The 19,944-nt window shown below is 46.7% G+C and overlaps 1 protein-coding gene across 5 annotated transcripts in view; it reads left to right on the forward strand.

The window, feature by feature from the left end:
• The window catches only part of LOC147620724 (serine/threonine-protein kinase SRK2A-like), a 42,605-nt gene that overhangs the window by 12,189 nt on the left and 10,472 nt on the right, over nt 1-19,944 (forward strand). For 3 of the 5 annotated variants that reach the window (XM_086824999.1, XM_086825000.1, XM_086824998.1), the window contains exons 2-4: nt 19,121-19,258; nt 19,486-19,560; nt 19,638-19,739. In XM_086824999.1, the coding sequence (XP_086681125.1) occupies nt 19,124-19,258; nt 19,486-19,560; nt 19,638-19,739 (312 nt within the window). In that variant the 5' untranslated portion in view covers nt 19,121-19,123. The other 2 variants (XM_086825001.1, XM_086824997.1) reach the window with 2 other exon arrangements.

Genomic DNA, 19,944 nt, shown 5'->3' on the forward strand with positions numbered 1-19,944 from the left:
TGCTCTTCCCGACAAAACTCCATATGAGTGTCATGTGCACAGTGTGTGTCTACCGTGTGCTACACGCACGCAAGACTAGTTTCGAGGCTTGGGAAAGCTTGGAACTAGGCAGGCTGATTGACGAGCTGAGTTAGGGATATACAAACGGGCGGGCACCCAAGTATGGACGGGCGGGCGTCCAAGTGTGGACGCCCGATGACCAGCCAAGAGCCTATAAAAGGTGGCCAAGGTTAGTTATTGGGATATAGAGAGTCTCGCGAGTTTGTGAGAGCTCTATGGTCTTGGAGCCTGGATCTAGTGCAGACGTGCATCTGCTTTACGCAACCGAGGTCGGCAGCAGTCTCGAGGCCCGCGAGAGCGGCTTCGTGTCGGTATGGGACGTCGCGAGGAGGAGATTGGTCGGAACGTCAACCTAGTTAGCTCAGCTCGTGGCTCGGTGGGAACAGCCAAGACTGTGGGCTCGCCCACAGCTGACATGGTTGGGAGGTGAGTCAGGCCTGCACCCCCTTGTTGTTTGTTTATTCGTTTGTTTACAGGATTCGAGTCTCGAACCAAGAACGATCACGAGGAGATCCGTGGGGATTTGACAGTGGTATCAGAGCATACCTCGTGAACGAGCAAGTCGGTAGATAGAGAAGAAGAGGTCGGAGAAAGGTATGTGTTAAAAAGCTTGCTGTTTTTTCTGTGCATACTGCTGTTTTCAGAATAGTATGTGTTTTTTCTTCATCAAAGACACCCATGTTGATGGGAGATGGTAGATGGAAGGGTTGATTGCGTTGCAAAGAAGAGGAGAGTCGTTTGTGCAGTCATATGCATGAGCAAGTCGGGTGAAGCAGAAAACAGAAAAAGCACGATGCTTTTCTGGTTCGAACGAGAGAGAGAGAGCAAGAGAAGTGCTAGATCGCATATATGCGGGCAGGTTTGTGCGTTGGTGGGAGACGCTGGTTGGCTATCGGCGGCTGGCAGGCAGGCGCATGTGCCTGCGTAGCCAGGCGGCCAAGCCTGCCAAGCTAGGCGACCAGGCAGCCAGGCCCACGTAGGCGCCTTGGCCTACGCAGCTAGGCGACCAGCCTAGCGCAGGTGCCCAGGCTAACGCGGTTGGCTTACGCGGACTGTGCAGGCGCAGGTTGGAGGTCAACAGCCGTCGAGACAGGCGAGCAAGCGCTGGTAGGACAGCATGCGTCGGCAGCACATCAGGCGACGGCAGCAGCTGATGACGCCTGCAGACAGCACGCCGGTCGGCTAATCCTGGAGGGGAAAAAAAAAAGCAAGAAAAGCACGTTTTTTTTAAAGCTTTCGTCTAACACGACAGAAGGAAAGTCTTCGGACCAACCTTCGAAGAATTCAAGTTCGACACCAGTGAAGAAGAAACGACTCCTTAGGGCTTTAAAGCTCAAGAAGGAAGGACATTGTTTTATCTGCGAAGAAAAAGGACACATGCGTAACGAGTGCCCAAAGCAAAAGGGTACCAAGACAATCGCAGGACCCAAGCCAAAGGCAGCTAACCAGTTGTCTTTGACAGGTACGTCAATTATTGTACTTTCTCGCCCTAGTACTTGTTCTGATTGTCTGTTCAATTCTAAAGTATTTGGCTTGCATGATCTTCTCCGAGTTTATGGAGAAGTGAATGGCCATAAAATTCACATTCTTTTAGACCCTGGCAGTTCGCATCATCACTTTGTTAACTACAAACTTGTGCAGAAATTGAGTCTTGATACGATACTCAGCGACCATACCTATGAGGTACGTCTACCTGCGGGAAGGCAAGTTTGGGATCGCAAGGTGGAGATGCTTTCAATCCAGATTCAGGACTACAAAGATATTCTGGAATGCTATGTAATGCATCTGGAAAATGTAGACTTGTTATTAGGGATTGAGTGGTTTAAGACTCTTGAAGTCTAGATAGATTGGTCTAGTCATATTTTTTCTTTTCAGCATAGGGACACCAAGTATAGTATTTTAGGTGATTGTATTCATCCCTCTCAGGGACCTCTTGTAAATACAATTGATTTTGGAAATATAATGGATTCTTCTTTGTATACTGCTTTCCATTGTGTATTGATTTCACTTTCTTCTTTTCTCATCCCTTCCATGGATATAAATGAATTAAGTGTGTTTGAAAGCAAAGAATTACAGAAGATACTTGATTCGTTTCAAGATATATTTCCTAAGGAACTGCCATCGGGTTTACCACCTGAAGAGGCAGTAGATCATCGTATTGACTTGATCCCTGGTGCTCATCTTGTCAGTATTCCACCTTATAGGATGAGCCAAGTTGAGGAAGATGAGTTGGCTAAACAACTCGAAGATTATTTGAGGATGGGCCAAATCCGTCCAAGTAAATCACCTTGGGGTGCACCTGTGTTGCTTAGGAGAAAGAAGGACAATACTTGGAGAATGTGTATAGATTACAAGAGATTGAACAAGCTGACCATTAAGAACCGTTATCCTCTCCCTAGATCAGATGACCTGATTGACCGATTAGTAGGAGCGAAATATTTCACGAAGATAGATTTACGTACTGGCTATCACCAGATACGTATTCATGAAAGGCATGTCGAAAGAACTGCCTTTCGGACTAGGTATGGCCATTATGAGTTTCTCGTATTACCTTTTGGGTTAACCAATGCTCTAGCCACTTTCCAGCAAATGATGAACGATCTTTTTCGTGAACATTTGGGAAAATTTGTGGTGGTGTTCCTAGATGATATTTTGATCTATAGTCGTACTCTTGAGGATCATGTCAGACACCTCACGATTGTCTTATCTATTTTAAGGCAGAATCGACTATATGCTAAGTTGAGTAAATGTGAGTTCTTTATGACCGACATCATTTACTTGGGACACAAGATCACTAGAGATGGATTGAGCATTGATTATGACCGAGTTCAGAAGGTTCTGGACTGGCCTATACTGCGAACAATGAAACAACTTCGTTCTTTTCTCGGTTTTGTTGTTTTTCTTCGGAAATCTGTACGGGAGTACTCTCAGCTCACACTACCGATGACCGACTTATTGAAAGGTCGTGGACGTAAGTTAAATCAGCCTATCACTTGGAATAACGATTTGGATATGGCCTTCAGACGATAAAGTCAAGGAAGCACCTATCTTAGCATTGCCTGATCCTAGTCGGCCTTATGTTCTTGAAACTGATGCCAGTGACTGCTATCGGGACTGCTTTATTTCAAGATGGTAGACCGGTTGCTTTTGAAAGTAAAAAGCTAGACGACACTCAATCTCGTTGGCCAACCCTTGAGAAGGAGCTTTATGCTGTGATTCATGCTCTCAAGGTTTGGAGACATTATTATATGGCTCCAAGTTTGTGGTATTGACTGATGCGGATGATTTGAGAGGCAGGAAAGCTTGTTGGGCAGAGTTAATGCAAGATTTTGCTTTTGAGATCCGTTATCGGAAAGGGTCCATGAATAGTGTTGCAGATGCGCTTAGTCGAATTAGAGAGGTGAATTCTTTGTTGTTCACCGAGATTTCTACTAACTTATTTCAGTCATTGAGAGGGCTTTGCAGGACTGATAGTTATTTTGGTCCATTTTAGCAGAATATCCAAGACGGGAGCTCATTGATTGACCAAGACTCGATGACTGAGCAGTCTATCATTCAGGCTGCAGGAGGCCAGTGGATGATTCGGAATGGTTTACTATTCCGTAATGACAAAATTTGTGTACCACAGATCTCGGACATTAGGTCTAAGATTCTTAAGGAGTGTCACGACAGCCCTTCTGCTGGACACCCTGGGTACACAGGACACTATCGTTAGTGAAACACACTTTTTATTGGCCAAAGATGAAAGGGTATGTAGAAGATTATGTTCTCAAGTGTCAAATTTGTCAGGCAAATAAAGCTGAACGCTTTAGACAGGCTGGGTTGTTGCATCCTTTGCAAATCCCAGGTAATAAATGGGAAAGTATTTCCATGGATTTTATTACCGGATCGCCAAGAACACATCAAGGCCACGATTCTATTTGGGTTGTGGTAGATCGCTTGACAAAAATGGCTAGATTTTTACCGACCCGGAAGACTATTACAGTTACGCAATTAGCACGGCAGTTTATCGAGCAATTGTTTAGACTGTACGGGCTACCCGCAGGACATAGTCAGTGATAGGGACTCTAAGTTTACGAGTGATTTTTGGAAACTTGTTTTTGAGAAGTTGGAAACAACTTTGAATTTGAGTTCCTCTGATCATCCTCAATCTGATGGCCAGACTGAAAGAGTGAATCAGATTTTGGAGGATATGCTTCGAGCATATGTATCCAAAAGACAAAGTTCATGGGAGGATTATCTTCCTATGTTAGAATTTGCGTATAACAGTACTAAGCATACGAGTACAGGTTTTAGTCCTTACATGCTTATGTATGGTTTTCAACCTAGATCACGTGTTACAGTAGGATTCTCAGGACTTCAGCATGATGCAGCACGTAATTTTTTGCAAGATATGCAAGAAATGTTACAAGTTGCGAAGGGATCTATTAGAAGTGCTCAAGACCGAGACAGGTTTTATTCTAATAGACATCGTTCACCTAGAGGGTTCTCTGAAGGAACGATGGTGTATTTGCGAGTTCCGAAAGATTCCGAGACTTTACGGACAGGTAGATCTCTGAAATTATCCCCTAGATACGGACCATTTCGTGTTACACGACAGATTGGTTCAGTTGCATATGAATTGGATTTGCCTTCTCATGTGAAAGTTCATCTTGTATTTCATGTCAGTAGACTTAAGGAAGTACTGGGTGGAGCAGGTTAGTTAGTTACTCAAGAAATTATAGATGTCGAGGACATGACATTTGTTCCGCACGAACCTGAAAAGATTCTTGGATTTTGTGAACGAAGATTGCGTAATACGCTTATCACGGAATACAAGATCAAGTGGAAGGATCGTGTTGAGGAGGACGCTACATGGGAGACATTGACTACTCTTCAAAGAGATTACCCTGGCTTATTAGTGAGCTCAGGAGTGAGCTCTTAGAGGAAGGGGAGTATGTCATGTGCACAGCGTGTATCTACCGTGTGCTACACACACGCAAGACTAGTTTCGAGGCTTTGGGAAGCTTGGAACTAGGCAGGCTGATTGACGAGCTGAGTTAGGGATATACTAACGGGCGGGCACCCAAGTATGGACGGGCGGGCGTCCAAGTGTGGACGCCCGATGACCAGCCAAGAGCCTATAAAAGGGTGGCCAAGGTTAGTTATTGGGATATAGAGAGTCTCGCGAGTTTGTGAGAGCTCTATGGTCTTGGAGCCTGGATCTAGTGCAGACGTGCACCTGCTTTACGCAGCCGAGGCCGGCAGCAGTCTCGAGGCCCGCGAGGGTAGCTTCGTGTCGGTATGGGACGTCGCGAGGAGGAGATTGGTCGGAACGTCAACATAGTTAGCTCAGCTCGTGGCTCGGTGGGGACAGCCAAGACTGTGGTCTCTGTCATGGTTGGGAGGTGAGTCAGGCCTGCACCCCCTTGTTGTTTGTTTATTCGTTTGTTTACAGGATTCGAGTCTCGAACCAAGAACGATCACGAGGAGATCCGTGGGGATTTGACAATGAGGCTTTCCATGGTGAGAAGCCCTCTGTTGTTCATTTCCGGATATTTGGATGCACCGCATATGTTCATGTGCCTAAGGAGCACCGCTCCAAGTTGGACTCGAAGTCTCAGCGCATGACTTTTCTCGGATACAGCACTGTGTCCAAGGCATATCGTCTTTATGATCCTCAAGCCGGTAAAGTTGTGAGCCGTGATGTGGTGTTCGACGAGACTCCTACATCCTCAAAGGGGGGTGGTGAGCTTCTTCTTCCTACACCTCCTTCTCCTCCTCCTCCTCCTCCTCCTCCTCCTGCTCCTGCTGTTACTGTTACACCTCCAGCTGAGGATTCTCAGTCAGATGATGATGACCCTGCTCCTCCTCTGGCGAGCAGATCTGTACCTGGTTGGTATTATCAAACAGTTCGTGACTTTGGGTTATGTGAGCTTCCTTCTGCTCCTCCGCCTGGTTCTTTTCGGCGTTCTTCCAGAGTTAGAGGGAAACAAATTCATGAGGGCAACATGTTTGTTAATTATGCTCTTATGTCTACAATCATTAATGGTCCTTCTGATCCCACTTCTGTAGACGAGGCTCTTTCACATGAGTCTTGGCGTCATGCTATGCAGACAGAGCTGGATGCTATCGAACGGAATGGCACTTCCAGAGTTACAGGGAAACAAATTCATGAGGGCAACATGTTTGTTAATTATGCTCTTATGTCTACAATCATTAATGGTCCTTCTGACCCCACTTCTGTAGACGAGGCTCTTTCACATGAGTCTTGACGTCATGCTATGGAGACAGAGCTGGATGCTATCGAACGGAATGGCACTTGGATTTTGGTGCCTCGGCCTCTGCAGTGTAAGGTGATTGGTGTGCGTTGGATTTTCAAATCAAAGTTCCGAGCTGATGGCAGCTTGGACAAGCACTAGGCGAGGTTGGTTGCCAAGGGTTATGCTCAGCGCCCTGGTGTCGACTTCGATGAGACCTTCGCTCCGACGGCCTGGATGACTACCATTCGCACCGTTCTTGCACTTGCAAGATATCATAGATGGCCCGTTTTCCAGATGGACGTCAAGTCGGCTTTCTTGAATGGAGAGCTTACACAAGAGGTTTATATTGATTAGCCGCGCCAGGATTTGTTGTTCCGGGCAAACAGGATCATGTGTACCGGCTGAAGAAGGCTTTATATGGTCTAAAGCAGGCTTCGCGGGCTTGGTTCCAGCGGATTGATGAGTTCTTTTAGAAGCTCGGCCTGCGCCGTTCTCATGCAGATTCGAACCTTTATATCCTCCTTGAGAGGGGGTTGATTGTTATCATTGTGGTCTATTTGATGACCTCATTTTTACAGGTTCTTATTCTGTGTGGATCCGTTCTGTTATGGATGCTTTGGAGACAGAGTTTGAGATGACGGATCTGGGCCTCTTGCACTATTTTCTTGGCTTTGAGATTTGGCAGACCTCGAAGGGCATTTTCTTCTCTCAGCAGAAGTACACTCGGGAGATTCTCGACAGATTTCAGATGACTGGGTGCAAACCAGTATCTTCTCCTATGGATATTGGTGAGAAGCTTTCTTCACTTGATGCTTCTCTAGGGACTGATCTGGGACAGTATCGGGTTCTCGTCGGTTGTTTGGTATGGTTGACCTACTCCCGATTGGACATATGCTTCGCAGTCAGTTTATTGAGTTCCTTCTCATCCAAACCCTGTCAGCAGCATTGGCGGTGTGCTCTTAGAGTTCTTCGGTACTTGCGTGGCACTCTGGATTTTGGCATCTTTTATGGCCAAGGACGCACTCTTGTTGGATGGTCTAACTCAGACTGGGCTGGAGATCCAGATACACGGCATTCCCACTGGTTGTGTTTTTTCACTTGGGTCTGGAGTCATTTCTTGGAGCAGTAAAAAGCAGCCTACTGTGGCGCTTTCCTCTACGGAGGCGGAGTACCGTGCAGTTTGTTATGCTGCATGTGAGGCGATATGGTTGCGGAGATTATTGGAGGAGCTCGGCTGTTCTCCTACCGGATCTACTCTTCTTTGGTGTGACAATCAGAGTTGCATCGCCATCGCCAAGAACCCTGTGTTTCATGCTCGTACGAAACACATTGAGATTCAGTATCACCATGTTCGTGAACGGGTTCTTGCTGGGGATTTGCGTTTGGAGTATTGTCCTTCCGCGGAGAATGCTGCAGATTTGTTCACCAAGCCGGTTTCTCAGGCTTCCTTGGCTCCTCATCTTCGGACATTGAGATTCAGTATCACTATGTTCGTGAACGGGTTCTTGCTGGAGATTTGCATTTGGAGTATTGTCCTTCCGCGGAGAATGCTGCAGATTTGTTCACCAAGCCGGTTTCTCAGGCTTCCTTGGCTCCTCATCTTTGGATTCTCGGAGTTTGTTCAGCATCTGGTGCTGAGAGGGGGTGTTAGCACCTTCATCCCTAGTTTCTGCCCTTTATGGTGCCCATTTAGTCCCCTTTTGTATGGCCCTTGCTTGTGGGCTGGCCACCCTTTTTTTACTATTTTTTGGGGATTTTTCCCAGCCATTCTGGCATTTTTCCAGTCAGCCATGTCCAACAGCTCGAGTCGTCCTGTTTATGAGCTCCAGTCGGCCAGCACTTCCCCACTATAAATAGTGGGTGCTGGCCTCTCATTTCTCATTCAGTCTTGTACATATTTGCTCCCTCACTTATGAGACTAACACTGTCTCTTGCTTGGGATTGTTTTGGTTCAGTATATTCAGCATAGTTTGCTCCATATCTCTCTCTCTCTTGCACTCTCTGTTCAGCACATTCTAGTGCCCTCTGCTTCCGCTCTGTGCACTCTTTCAACTGTGAACTGGGATAGTGGATGTATCCCCAGTAAGAATATGATCAGAATACCTACAGAGATTCTGTAAATCTGAACGAGGAGGAGTCATGTGCCTGGAAGCACCACTGTCTAGAATCCACTCCTGAGTATCTGTAGCGGCGAGTTCTCCAACCTCCTCCCTGCCTGAAGAAAATGAAACATCGGGGTCCATCACCTCCAAGTGCACAAAAGCCGGAGTCTTCATGATTGTTGCTAAGGAATCTTCACCCTTCTCGGTCTTCCGCTTGGGACACTGCCTCCAATAGTGGCCTTTCTCGCCACAATCATTACAGGTCCTCTCTACCTTTAGTTTCTCGCGGTCAGCGTCAGACTTCTTCTCAGAAGACTTCTCCGATGAAGCCTTCCCTTTGCCCGTGTTACGGCCTTTCGACTGTTGGCGAGTTAAGGCCTCCGAACCTCCACCCTGAGGAGGGTTCGTGAATCGTTCCTCCTAGTCCAAGACCATGGGCACAAGCTCCTCCCACGTGATGGTGCTGAGCCTGCCACTGGTAATCAAAGACGAGTAAAATGTGAGTACTGAGAGGGCAAATGCGATAGCAACGTTATGGCCATGTCCTCCGATGATATCTCCTTCCTAACCTGGAGAACTTCTTGCTATCCCGCATAGTCGATGACTTTGCAGGGCTCATAACCTGCATCTGTACTTCCAAGGAAATCCTCTTCATGGGCGATACCCTGTTGTAAAGAGAAGCCAAATGCTGCCATATACCTCTGGCTAATGTCATATGCTTTACATGATTGATTATCTGCGGTGTGCAGTGGAGGAAGATAAATGAACGGACCCTGGCGTTGACACGATCCCACAGCTATGTGCCTGTGCCTCCCGGTCCTTATGGATTGACGGTAACTCCCCTTCCTCTACTTCAGGCTGTCACGACCCTGTGTTTTTCTCTGGACAGTAAGCAGGTGTGCACGGGGACATGGTGGACGGTGTGAATGGCATTAGTTTGGAGTTGAAAAGGAAACCCATGTGTGGACGACCCCAAGTGTGAAGGGACAAAGAGATTTTAATTAAAAAGGTTTTATAACCTTTGGTGGCCCAAAAAAGCTCTTTTTTTGGAGGCTACTCTCTCTTGGAGGATGCGCCTATTTTTCTCTCTCTCTTGCTTTTTGGAAAAAAGAAGGGGCTGGCGGGCTGTTTTCAGGCGCCTCTCTCTTGGTATACATGTGCTGGGGCTTTCTCTCTCGCACACTTGGAAAGGAGGCGAGCAGATGGCATGGCTGCTTACAGGCGCCTTTTGATGGGTGAAAAAGCACACGGCTGCGGGCGCTTCTCTATTTTTGGTGCAAAGGCGGAGGGCTGAATAGGAGGCGGCGGGCTGGAGCTGTGGCACACGCTTTCTCTCTCTTTCGCTTGGCACACGAAGGACTGGACTGCTCATACACGCTGGCTTCCTCTTTTGCACAGAGGCGGATGCTGGACAGAGGAGCACACGTGGGCTGGTTCTCTTTTGCAAGGACTGCAGGCTCTGCAGGCTCTGCAGGCTCTTGATGGTTGCAGAAGGGAAGGTGTTAGGTGGCTGCTGGACTGGCTGCAGGTGGACTGAACAGCCGCTGCAGGTACGTCATGCTCTCTCTCTCTTTCTCTTGGCAAATGAGCGGCTGCAGGCAGCGCTGGACAGAGTGCACGCTTTTCTCCTAGGTGGCCAGGGGGCTGGTTTCACTGGACATAAAGGCGGTCAGGGGCTGGTTTTTCATGAACATAGACATCATGTCGATGGCGTTCAACTGATGGAACTTTCAGCTTCTCTTTGCTTTGGTTTGGGACTGTTTTGGAAAGGGTTTATGGACTGTTTCGTGGTAGTGCATGTGGCTACGAACATGAGCAATTTTGAAACTGTTTATGGGCTGTTTTTGGTTGGCTGCAAATTCAGCTATGTGCTTGGGTTTCCGGCTGCAAGTACATGTCAATTGAAAGTGTTTCTTGGCATGGGAGTGATGCAAGCTCGCATGGCTGCGTGCTCATGGAGCAGATTGTTTTCTTCCTGCTAGAAAGGAATAGAGGGACCTACAGTTATGGGCATCTCTATGTTTCCAGATGTTTCATGAGGGAACAGGTAACTAGATGGATGCCGTTGTTGACACTGTTGTTGAATGGTGTCATGAATGGTTCTGGATGGAAACAGGACAAAAGTTTCAAAGGGAAACAGGCCTAAGTTTTTCATGTGGAAACAGGTCATAGGTTTCTTGAGGAAACATGTATTTGGGTTTCTCCAGGAGATAAGTCACATGCAGGCAAAAGCTACAGGAATGGACACATGTTTGGTCAACCTTGCTATTGATTGGATAGGGGACAGGGAATCCATGACAGAGATGGATAGTACCCTTGGAAGGTAGAGAGGGTTGGTACAAGTGTGTCGACTGTATGGTATGCTGTGCTGTGATGCGAGTTCTCTTTTGGGAGATAGTTTGGGAGTCTTTGTTGTGATGCAGAAGCACTGGATGTGTCAAGGTGTGATGCTGTTCATAGGGTGAGAGGCCATATATGGATGGTTGTGGCAGCCCTGATCTTGGGAGAAAGCTTGTGTATATGCAGAACTCATGGGTGAGAGTCTTTTGATGTGAACAATGGCTGGATTTGCTTGTGGATGTCGAGTGGATATGAAGCCATGATGCAGGGTCTTTGCAGGCTTCAGGAGTTCTACTGTGACGGCTGAGTTTCTAGCCTTATTGTAATCAAAGCTCTTATATTCAATTAAAGAAATACCGCAAGGGGCGCCACTGCGATTTGGGGCCAATTGGTGTGTCTGTGTACTGTTTGCAGAAGCACTCTAGCTCCCCCTATTTGTTTTCCTTCTCTAGGTCCTCGATGGTGTTGAAGTGTTTTGTGTGCAAGTTTGTTTTTGCACCGCCCTTTGGTTTCGTCTGAAGACTGAGGCCGGTTTACACCGGCCGTGGAACCCCGACAACGATGAAATTAGCAAGGTCGTAAGACTCAAGAACAGATTCCATCATAACCTTCCATATGCCGTAGTTGTTCTCGTCCAATTGACGGTCCACCGGGAACGTGGGGAGTGTAGGGATCTTCACATGCCTCTCGGCCATCTCTAACAAATCTACCATTGCGGGGATGTAATGTGAAAAAGGGTGGGTGGGTGGGAACAAAGAAGAACTTACACCTGCAAGTGGCTATCCAACAAATCAGCCTGCCGTCCTCTTGCTTCTCCTCGTCCGGAACAGTCCACCAATCAGCAACACAATAGTCCCCCTCTTGCTCACACAAATCCCAAGAACTATCAAGAGCCTAGGGCTCTGATACCATGTCAGAATACGTAGCGGAGAGGATGACCAAATCTGGGAACAGCACAAGAGAAGGAGAGAGAGAGAGAGGCGTGTAACTCTGCTCTATATACACAAAAAGATCCCGAATACAATATTTAATGGCAAGGGAGTGGGGAGTCCATTATATATGGACCCCAGGCAGCAGTCTGCTTGCTCCAGAGGCAGCCGACTGGGTCCAGTTCTGCACGACCTGCTCTAAAGGCCAGTCAGCCAACACAAACAGGGTCGGCCAGCACTGTCCCAAGGTCAGGTACAGTCGGCCAGAGAAAAACAAGAGAACAACAGCTGCCAGCGCACGACTGTCACCCTAGGCCAAGAAAAAATGGAAAAAATATGGGGAAAAATATAGGGAGTAAGGAAAAATGAGAAAACACCTACAAGGGCGGGCACACCCACAACAAAGGCCCTCTACATAAAGACAGGAGATGACTTCTAACAAAGGTGTCAATCACCCTTGTCGCTTCAAGAGGTTTGGATGTTTTCCATCTCCACATCATCTGGACAGCTTCGATATGTGCAACTGTCCTTTGGTGGGAGGATGATACCTGCATCATTCCATCCGCAATTGGGAGAATTGTTGTAGAGCTATTGTGAAAGAGTTCATACTTGTGGACTAACAATAATTACCGTGCCTTGAAGAATCCGTGGGGGGGATGATTCTCTCAATGACTTGGCGAGCCTTGTGCTTGAGAAGCCAGTCCAAGGAGCAATTTGAAAGGATTGTGCATGTCTTGAGCCCTCCTTGCATGCGTCTATTCATGCAGAAGTGTCTCTCAAATGTGGTCATTTAGCAAGGACTGAGGTTCAAAGCAAGGACACAACAAGAGCAGCAAAGGGGCAAGGATAATTTTAAAGGAGGAAGAATCACCAAAGCCATTAGAGGTGTTGAGTGGAGAGTATTCGACCTCATTGCTGGTTTCTTCAGTAGTTATGGTGCAATTAAAGGACATTTTAGCCTATGTGCATTGTTTCTTCACCACAATCAAGACCAAAACTAGTTGCAAAAGCTGAAGAGGCTAGCATTGGCTGCAATTTTTGCTCTTACCAACCATTCAAACTTGACATGGAGTTGGTGGATGTTGCTTGAGCATGCATAGCCAAGGAAGTACAGGATGATTCAAGCTCAAGTTAGAGTTTCAGAGGAGCCACATCCACCTTTATGCCTTTTTCATTTGCTAGTAGCTTTGGATTTTGCAAGAGAGTTTTTATGCTCCCTTTGAGTAGGTAGCTATTGGATGGTATGCATCACGACTTTCGGAATGGAGTCTATGAAGAGAGTTCTCATCAAGAGGTCTTTCAACCAGTAGTTGTACAGGAGGATTCTCATGAGTGGTAGGTATTTATGAGGAGGTTCTTGATAAGAGGTTTTTTGCTGCAACACTTGAGTTTGTTAATGCTTTTGTTAAGAAGCTAAACAATGAGGACAGCTGCAGTCTTACCCACAGCAATATATAATAGGTTAGGTTGAGAGAATCAAGGCTTCCATTGTTATTCTTCTTTCTCTCTTTCTCATCTCTGTTTTTCTAAGCTTTTGTGTGTCAATGTAGTTTAAAGAGAAGGTATTCTCTCTCCTTAGTTCTACTTGTTAGCAGTCATCTCCTGTCTGTACCATATTACTTAGTAGGGAGTGAGGGCCATTGTTGGGGGTGTGCCCCCCTGCGTGTGAGCTTTCTCCATCTTTCCCCATTGTCCATATTTTTTCCTAGTTTTTCCAGTTGTGGGGGTGCTGTTGTTAGAAGTCATCTCCTGTCTTTATCAGACACCAGGGCCTCTGTTGTGGGTGTGCCCAGCCTCTATAGGTGTTTTCTCATTTTTCCTCACTCCCTGTATTTTTTCCTATTTTTCCATGGTGTGGGTGGCTGCCCTATGCTGGCAGGATCACACAGAAGTTGGCCGACTGCACTCATATGCATATGGAGCTGGCCGACTTTCTCTGTTGGGGTCGTAGAGGATTTTTTTGGCTGGCCGACTGGAGGGACCCAGTCGTGAGGCTGACGGCCTGTTTCTCCATTGGCCGACTGCAATTATGGGGCCATATAAAATGGCCCCATTGCCCCCACATCAGTGTATCATCTTTTCACTGCGGGATCTTGTGTATAGAGCAGAGTTACATGCCTATCTCTCTCCTTCTCTTGTGCTGTTTATTTTTCTGCACTCTACTTGCTCTTGTGGTCTCAGATTTGGTTATCATCTCCGTTGCGTATTTTGACAGCTGTAGGCTGTGGTCAACTGTAGTTGATTGCTGCCAGGAGGGCCCGTCTGGCTGGCCGACCAGGCCTGGACATGGCCGACTAGGTGGTGCTGGTTGTGGGCCAGCCGACTGGACTGTTTTGCTGGCCGACTGGGCCATGCTTAGTCGTGGCCTTTTATTGGGGCATGTCGGCTTGTTTTGTAGTGGCCAATTGCTGCCCCTTTGCCCATATATATTGGGCACTTGCCTGCCACACCAGTTGTACCGGATTGAGGTGTATATAGCAGAGTTTATACAGCCTTCTCCTCTCTTGCATTTCTGTATATTCTGCTCCTAGTATTTTGTCTCATTTCCGTTGCTCATTTTGACATGGTATCAGAGCTCCAGGTGGCTTGAAGCTTTGAAGATGGTGAGAACATTAGAGACAGCTGCGATGCATTGAGGTTAACCCTCTTCTTCATATTTTTTTTCCCACCCACCCTCCCTTCACAAGACCATGTGAACCCCCGAGTTGGCATATTTGCTCGAGATGGCAAAGAAACATGTGAAGATCCCCACTCTCCCGACATTCCCGGTGTTGACAGTTGGACAGGAACAACTATGTCTGGAAGGTAATGATGGAGTCTGTCTTGGAGGATTATGATTTGATTGATTTCATTGTGGTTGGAGTTCCAAGACCAGAGTTGGAGGAGGAGCAGGACAAAGCAACATGCCAGGTTGTTTGGGAAGGCAGAGTGGAGAATGGGATTTACAGACTCTCAGTACTCTCTTCTCTTACAGGTACTCAGCTTGGTGATTTGTGGCATTTCCGTTTTGTCCACTTGAATGTGGATGTGCTGTGGCGGGCTTTTCGGGACCAGATGATGGATGGCTTGCCAGATGTTGGCAGCAAGTAGGAACATTGCAGTTCTTGCATTCATGGGAAGCAAGATAGAGAGTCTTTCTAGAAGCAGGCTACTAGGCAGGCTTTGAAACCACTGGAGTTGGTACACATTGACTTTTGTGGACCTATGTAGACCCTGTCTTTGGGAGGTTCCTTGTATTTCATGCTGCTTGTGGATGATTGTAGCAGGTTCACATGGGTATATTTTCTTTCACAGAAGGACCAAGCCTTTGCTTGGTTCAAGGATTGGTATGTTGTGGTGGAAAAGAAGTCTGGATTGCAAGTGAAGACTGCTCGGGTTGACAAAGGAGGGGAGCTTTTGTGCGGAGTGCAGCATCAAGCAGGAGCTGGCCAATACAGGGTTGTCTTTAGAGAATGAAGTGGTTGAGCAGAAGAAGTTAGAACAAGACTGTGGTGGAGATGGTGAGGATGATGTTGGAGCATCGTGATCTTCCTCGTTCACTTTGGGGAGAGGCTGTGGCTACGATTGTCCATATCCTCAACCGATCTCCGACGACCTCAGCGCCTAAGATGACTCCATTTGAGGCTTATTTTGGTAGGAAACTAGATGTCTCCCATTTCTGTGTTTTTGGGAGTGATGCCTATGTTCCCATACCAAAGAAGCACAGGGGGAAGCTTAACTCAAAGTCCCAGAAGCTTGTTTTTGTGGGATATAACTCTCTTTCCAAAGGCTACAGGTTATATGACCCAGAGTGGAATGACGTTGTTGTCAACAGAGATGTCTTTGATGAGCATGTTCTAGCTCCCACTGTTGAGGAGCCACCACTTCTTGGAGAACCAGATGAGTATGAGGATGATTCCCAGGCTATTGTTCCAACTAGCCAGCCTCAGTCAGTTGTAGAGGTTGAGCTCAAGGTTGGAGATGTGCCACAGCAGCAGCAGCAGGAGGCTTCGTGTTCTGTTCGGGTACCAAAGTGGTTACTAGAAACCATTCATGAGTCAGGTGTTATGGGGTATCCCTCCGAGTGGACCATGGAGGATGAACCTTGAAGATCGCATAGAGTTCGTGATAAAAGTCAATCAGAGGAGCTTTTACAGGTGACCTATGCATTGATGTCTCGTATCATTCGGGACAAAGAGCCTACTTCAGTTAAGGAAGCTCTTTCCCAAGAGACTTGGAGGAAAGCCATGCAAGTGGAACTTGAGGCCATAGAGAAGAATAGAACTTGGGAGTTGGTTCCGAGGCCGTCAATACGGTCAGTCATTGGTGTCAAGTGGGTCTACAAGACCAAGTATACGTCCGATGGGTCCGTGGACAAGCACAAGGCCAGACTTGTGGCTAAGGGCTATGCTCAGCAGCCTGGCATCGACTATGAGGACAGTTTTACACTGAGAGCTAGGATGACCACTATTGAGACAGTTCTTGCCCTTGCCTCTTCTCAGTGGTGGCCAGTGTATCAAATGGATGTGAAATTTGCGTTCTTGAATGGTGACTTGCAGGAGGAGGTGTATGTTGAGCAACCTCTAGGCTTTGAGGTTCCGAGATCAAAAGATATGGTTTATAGGTTACGGAAGGCCTTGTATGGTCTTAAATAGGCTACCAGGGCTTGGAACCAGAAGATTGATTCTTTCTTTCTTAGAAAGGGTTTCTAGAGATTAGTTGTAGATCCAAATTTGTATCTCTTTCGGGAACGTGGTATGGTCACCTTGATTATCCTATATGTGGATGATCTTATTCTCACTGGCGGTCATGTGGAGCACATAGCTGTGATGAAGGCTGCCTTGTCAGAGGAGTTTGAGATGATGGATTTAGGCTTACTTCATTTCTTTTTGGGATTGGAGATTTTGCATACCCAGAGGGGGTTCTTTGTTTCTCAGCAGTGGTATGTTCATGTGATATGCAACGGAAGTCTTTGTATTGGAAGATCTTGTTACACAAATGCTCGCACCGTCTTCTGTATCCTGAGTTTCGTGAGTTCAGCAATCCACTTTAATACTTCAAACTTTAAAGAGATGAGAGAGATATATATGAGAACTGTACACCAGATTGGGTCCCGAATTACCCATTGAAGGCCCCCCTATCCCGATAACGAGATAGTATTTGCTTTATTACTTTAGAGAGAATGACTGTGGATTGTAGATAAGCCAAACGCAAGATCTCGGAGGATCTGAAGCCTGGCTGAACTGTACACGGCTGTAGAAACACCTCAATGAACTGATCTCGAGCCTATGCACTCTTCCCAAGGGCATGAGGAAGGGCTGCACACCTAAGGCTGAGAAAAGAAGGCGGTGGACTGTTCTAAGCTATGTTAGAATGCTGTAAATGCTTATGAATGATGGAATACCTTTACCAGATGACTGGTGTATGCCTGGATGAAGCACTGAATGCTGGATACTGATGTAGACTAATGAATCAAGGCTGAAACTGCTGGAAATCTGCAAACGCAGGTTTGTATGGCTGATTACTGGTGTAGGATTGATGCTGGACTGAAACGCAGACTGTAGGGCTGCTGCTGGACAGAAAACGCAGACTGTAGGCTGCTGTAGATCTGTAAACGTAGACTATAGGGGACTGATCTGCAGGCGGCTGGTTTATATGCAGAAAACGCAGATGTGTTTGCCGATTTAGGCCTGTAGATGTACTGTATGGCTGCACTTATGGCTGTAGGGACTGCTGAACTGCATGCGTTGGAGAACCAGGGCTGGCTGAAGCAAACTCAAGTACTCCAAGGGCTGGATGAGACTAGTCTAGTGCTGAAGGCAAAGGTACTCCTAAGGCTGAGGAGGAAAGCTCTCAGCACACTGAAGACGAATGAGAAACTAAGCCCTATGCAAGCCTATTTATACTAGATAGGGGTTGGTCAAGTTGGCTGGTCATAATTTAATAAACTTTATGTTTATAAATGACAATAAATGCCAAATAAATACCATAAAATATGGAAAAAATACCAGATAAATCCTAGTAAATTCCCTAAGGCTTCTGGGATGTTCTAAATGATGCATAGGCATATGAATGCATATTATGCAGGATGCAGAGTGCTTTTTGATGCAAACCCTAAGGCTTCTACTGACTCTACATGCATGAATGATTCTCTCCAAGTGGGTTAAGGGACTTGACTGACTGACTGACCCGCTAAGGCTGAGGAATGACTTACGTAGCTCGTGCCTGACTTATCCTGGACTGAGGATGTACAATGGGGTCACGGCGTACGACAATTATCATCCTATTGGGTTCTAATAATGTACAAATGTTGCACTGCTGATGATCCAGACACGAGGAGATCTACTTCAGGATATGGCTTTACCGTTGGCTCGGGAGCGATTTCTTGGAGCAACAATTGGCAGCCAACTATTGCCTTGTCTTCTACTGAGGCAGAGTATCGAGCCGCTTGCGAGGTGGTGTAGTTGCGGAGGTTACTTGGCGAGATTGGGTTTCCACTGAAGGAACCCATGGTCATCTAGTGGGACAACTAGAGTTGTATAGCTATTGCTTGGAACCCAGTCCTCCATGCCCGGACCAAGCACATAGAGATACAGTATCACTTTGTTCGTGAGAAGATTTTGGGTGGTGACATCTTGCTTATCTTTTGTTCGAAGGAGGACAATGCGGTGGACCTCTTCATGAAGCCTCTACCTCAGCAGATGCTCCGCAGTACCCCAGCTCATTGGGGTTGGTTCCACATCTGGGAGTTGAGAGAGGTTGTTAGCAGTCATCTCCTGTCCCTACCATATTACTTAGTAGGGAGTGAGGGCCATTGTTGTGGGTGTGTCCGCCAGAGTGTGAGCTTTCTCCATTTTTCCCCATTGTGTTCCCAAATTTTCCAGTCGTGGGGGTGCTGTAGCTTTTTCCCTGGTCGGCTGTAGTTGATTGCTGCCAGGAGGGCCCGTCTGTTGCTGGCTGACCAGGCCTGGTCATGGCCGACCAGGTGGTGCTGGTCATGGGCCAGCCGACTAGGCTGTTTTGCTGCCAACTGGGCCAGGCCTAGTCGTGGCCTTATATTGGGGCATGTCGGCCTGTTTTGCAGTGGCTGACTGCTGCCCCTTTGCCCATTTATATTGGGCACTTGCCCCCCACACCAGTTGTACCGGATTCAGGTGTATATAGCAGAGTTTATACAGCCTTCTCCTCTCTTGCATTTCTGTATATTCTGCTCAGTATTTTGTCTCATTTCCGCTGCTCATTTTGACACTACCAACTCTCATTTTCATTTGTTTGCTCTTTGCCTTGCCCAACTTTCCAATAGTGATCATTGTGATGATTTTACAGGTTTTTATAGCCTATTTCCTACCCCTCAAAATGGTTAATGCGATCACTATTTGCACTTTAGACTGGTAGTTTGAGTTTGGAGCTCTTATTTAGCTCCCTCATATGAGTATGCATTATGGACTTCAGTTTTGCTTGATTGCAGATTATGTCTGCTTCTACCATGGAACGTTTTGAAATAGTCAAGAAGATAGGGTCAGGCAATTTTGGTGTTGCACATTTGCTGCTTGACAAGATGACCCAGGAACTTGTTGCTGTGAAGTATATTGAGCGCGGTACAAAGGTGAGCTCGTGATTTCTTGACCAAAAGCCTAGCTTTTTTTGTAGTGTTTATTGCTGATCTTCATTGAAGGTTGTTCTCTCTGCATTCTCTTTTTATTGCATGTCATGCCCTTTGCAATTTATTTTCCTTGAGCACGCACATCTCTTCTTCCCATGGCAAGAATTTGGTAGAATTTCAACAGCATTTCAGCTATTTTGAAGCATTTGATGCCATTTGGTTTGGTTTAGATTGATGAGAATGTTCAGAGGGAGATTATTAATCATCGATCCTTATGTCATCCGAACATTATACGGTTCAAAGAGGCAAGTTCTTTTCAGTGATACTCTCCTTAAACTTTCCACGTTACAGTAGGGTGAAAGTGTGGCGTGGAGCTTTGCAGGTTTTTTTGACGCCTACACATCTAGCGATTTTGATGGAGTATGCAGCAGGTGGGGAGTTATTCGAGCGCATCTGCAACGCAGGGCGTTTTAGCGAGGATGAGGTATGTTTGGGCATTTTATTAGTGTTAATCCTGTTTAAAGTTTCAAATGCAGGTGCACACAAGCCATTTCAATCATAGTTTAGGAAACACCCCAAAATGAAGGCTGTCTGGGCTGAAACACCCATTTTGGGGTGTCCTTATTTCTGAATGTGTTTCAGTTCTTTTCACTAGTGTTTCCCCCTTTTTTGGCCCTTCTCTCTCTGGC

The sequence above is a fragment of the Cibotium barometz genome, chromosome 31, assembly GCF_041138505.1.
Source record: "Cibotium barometz isolate CiBa-2024 chromosome 31, ASM4113850v1, whole genome shotgun sequence".
Classification (NCBI taxonomy): domain Eukaryota; kingdom Viridiplantae; phylum Streptophyta; class Polypodiopsida; order Cyatheales; family Cibotiaceae; genus Cibotium; species Cibotium barometz.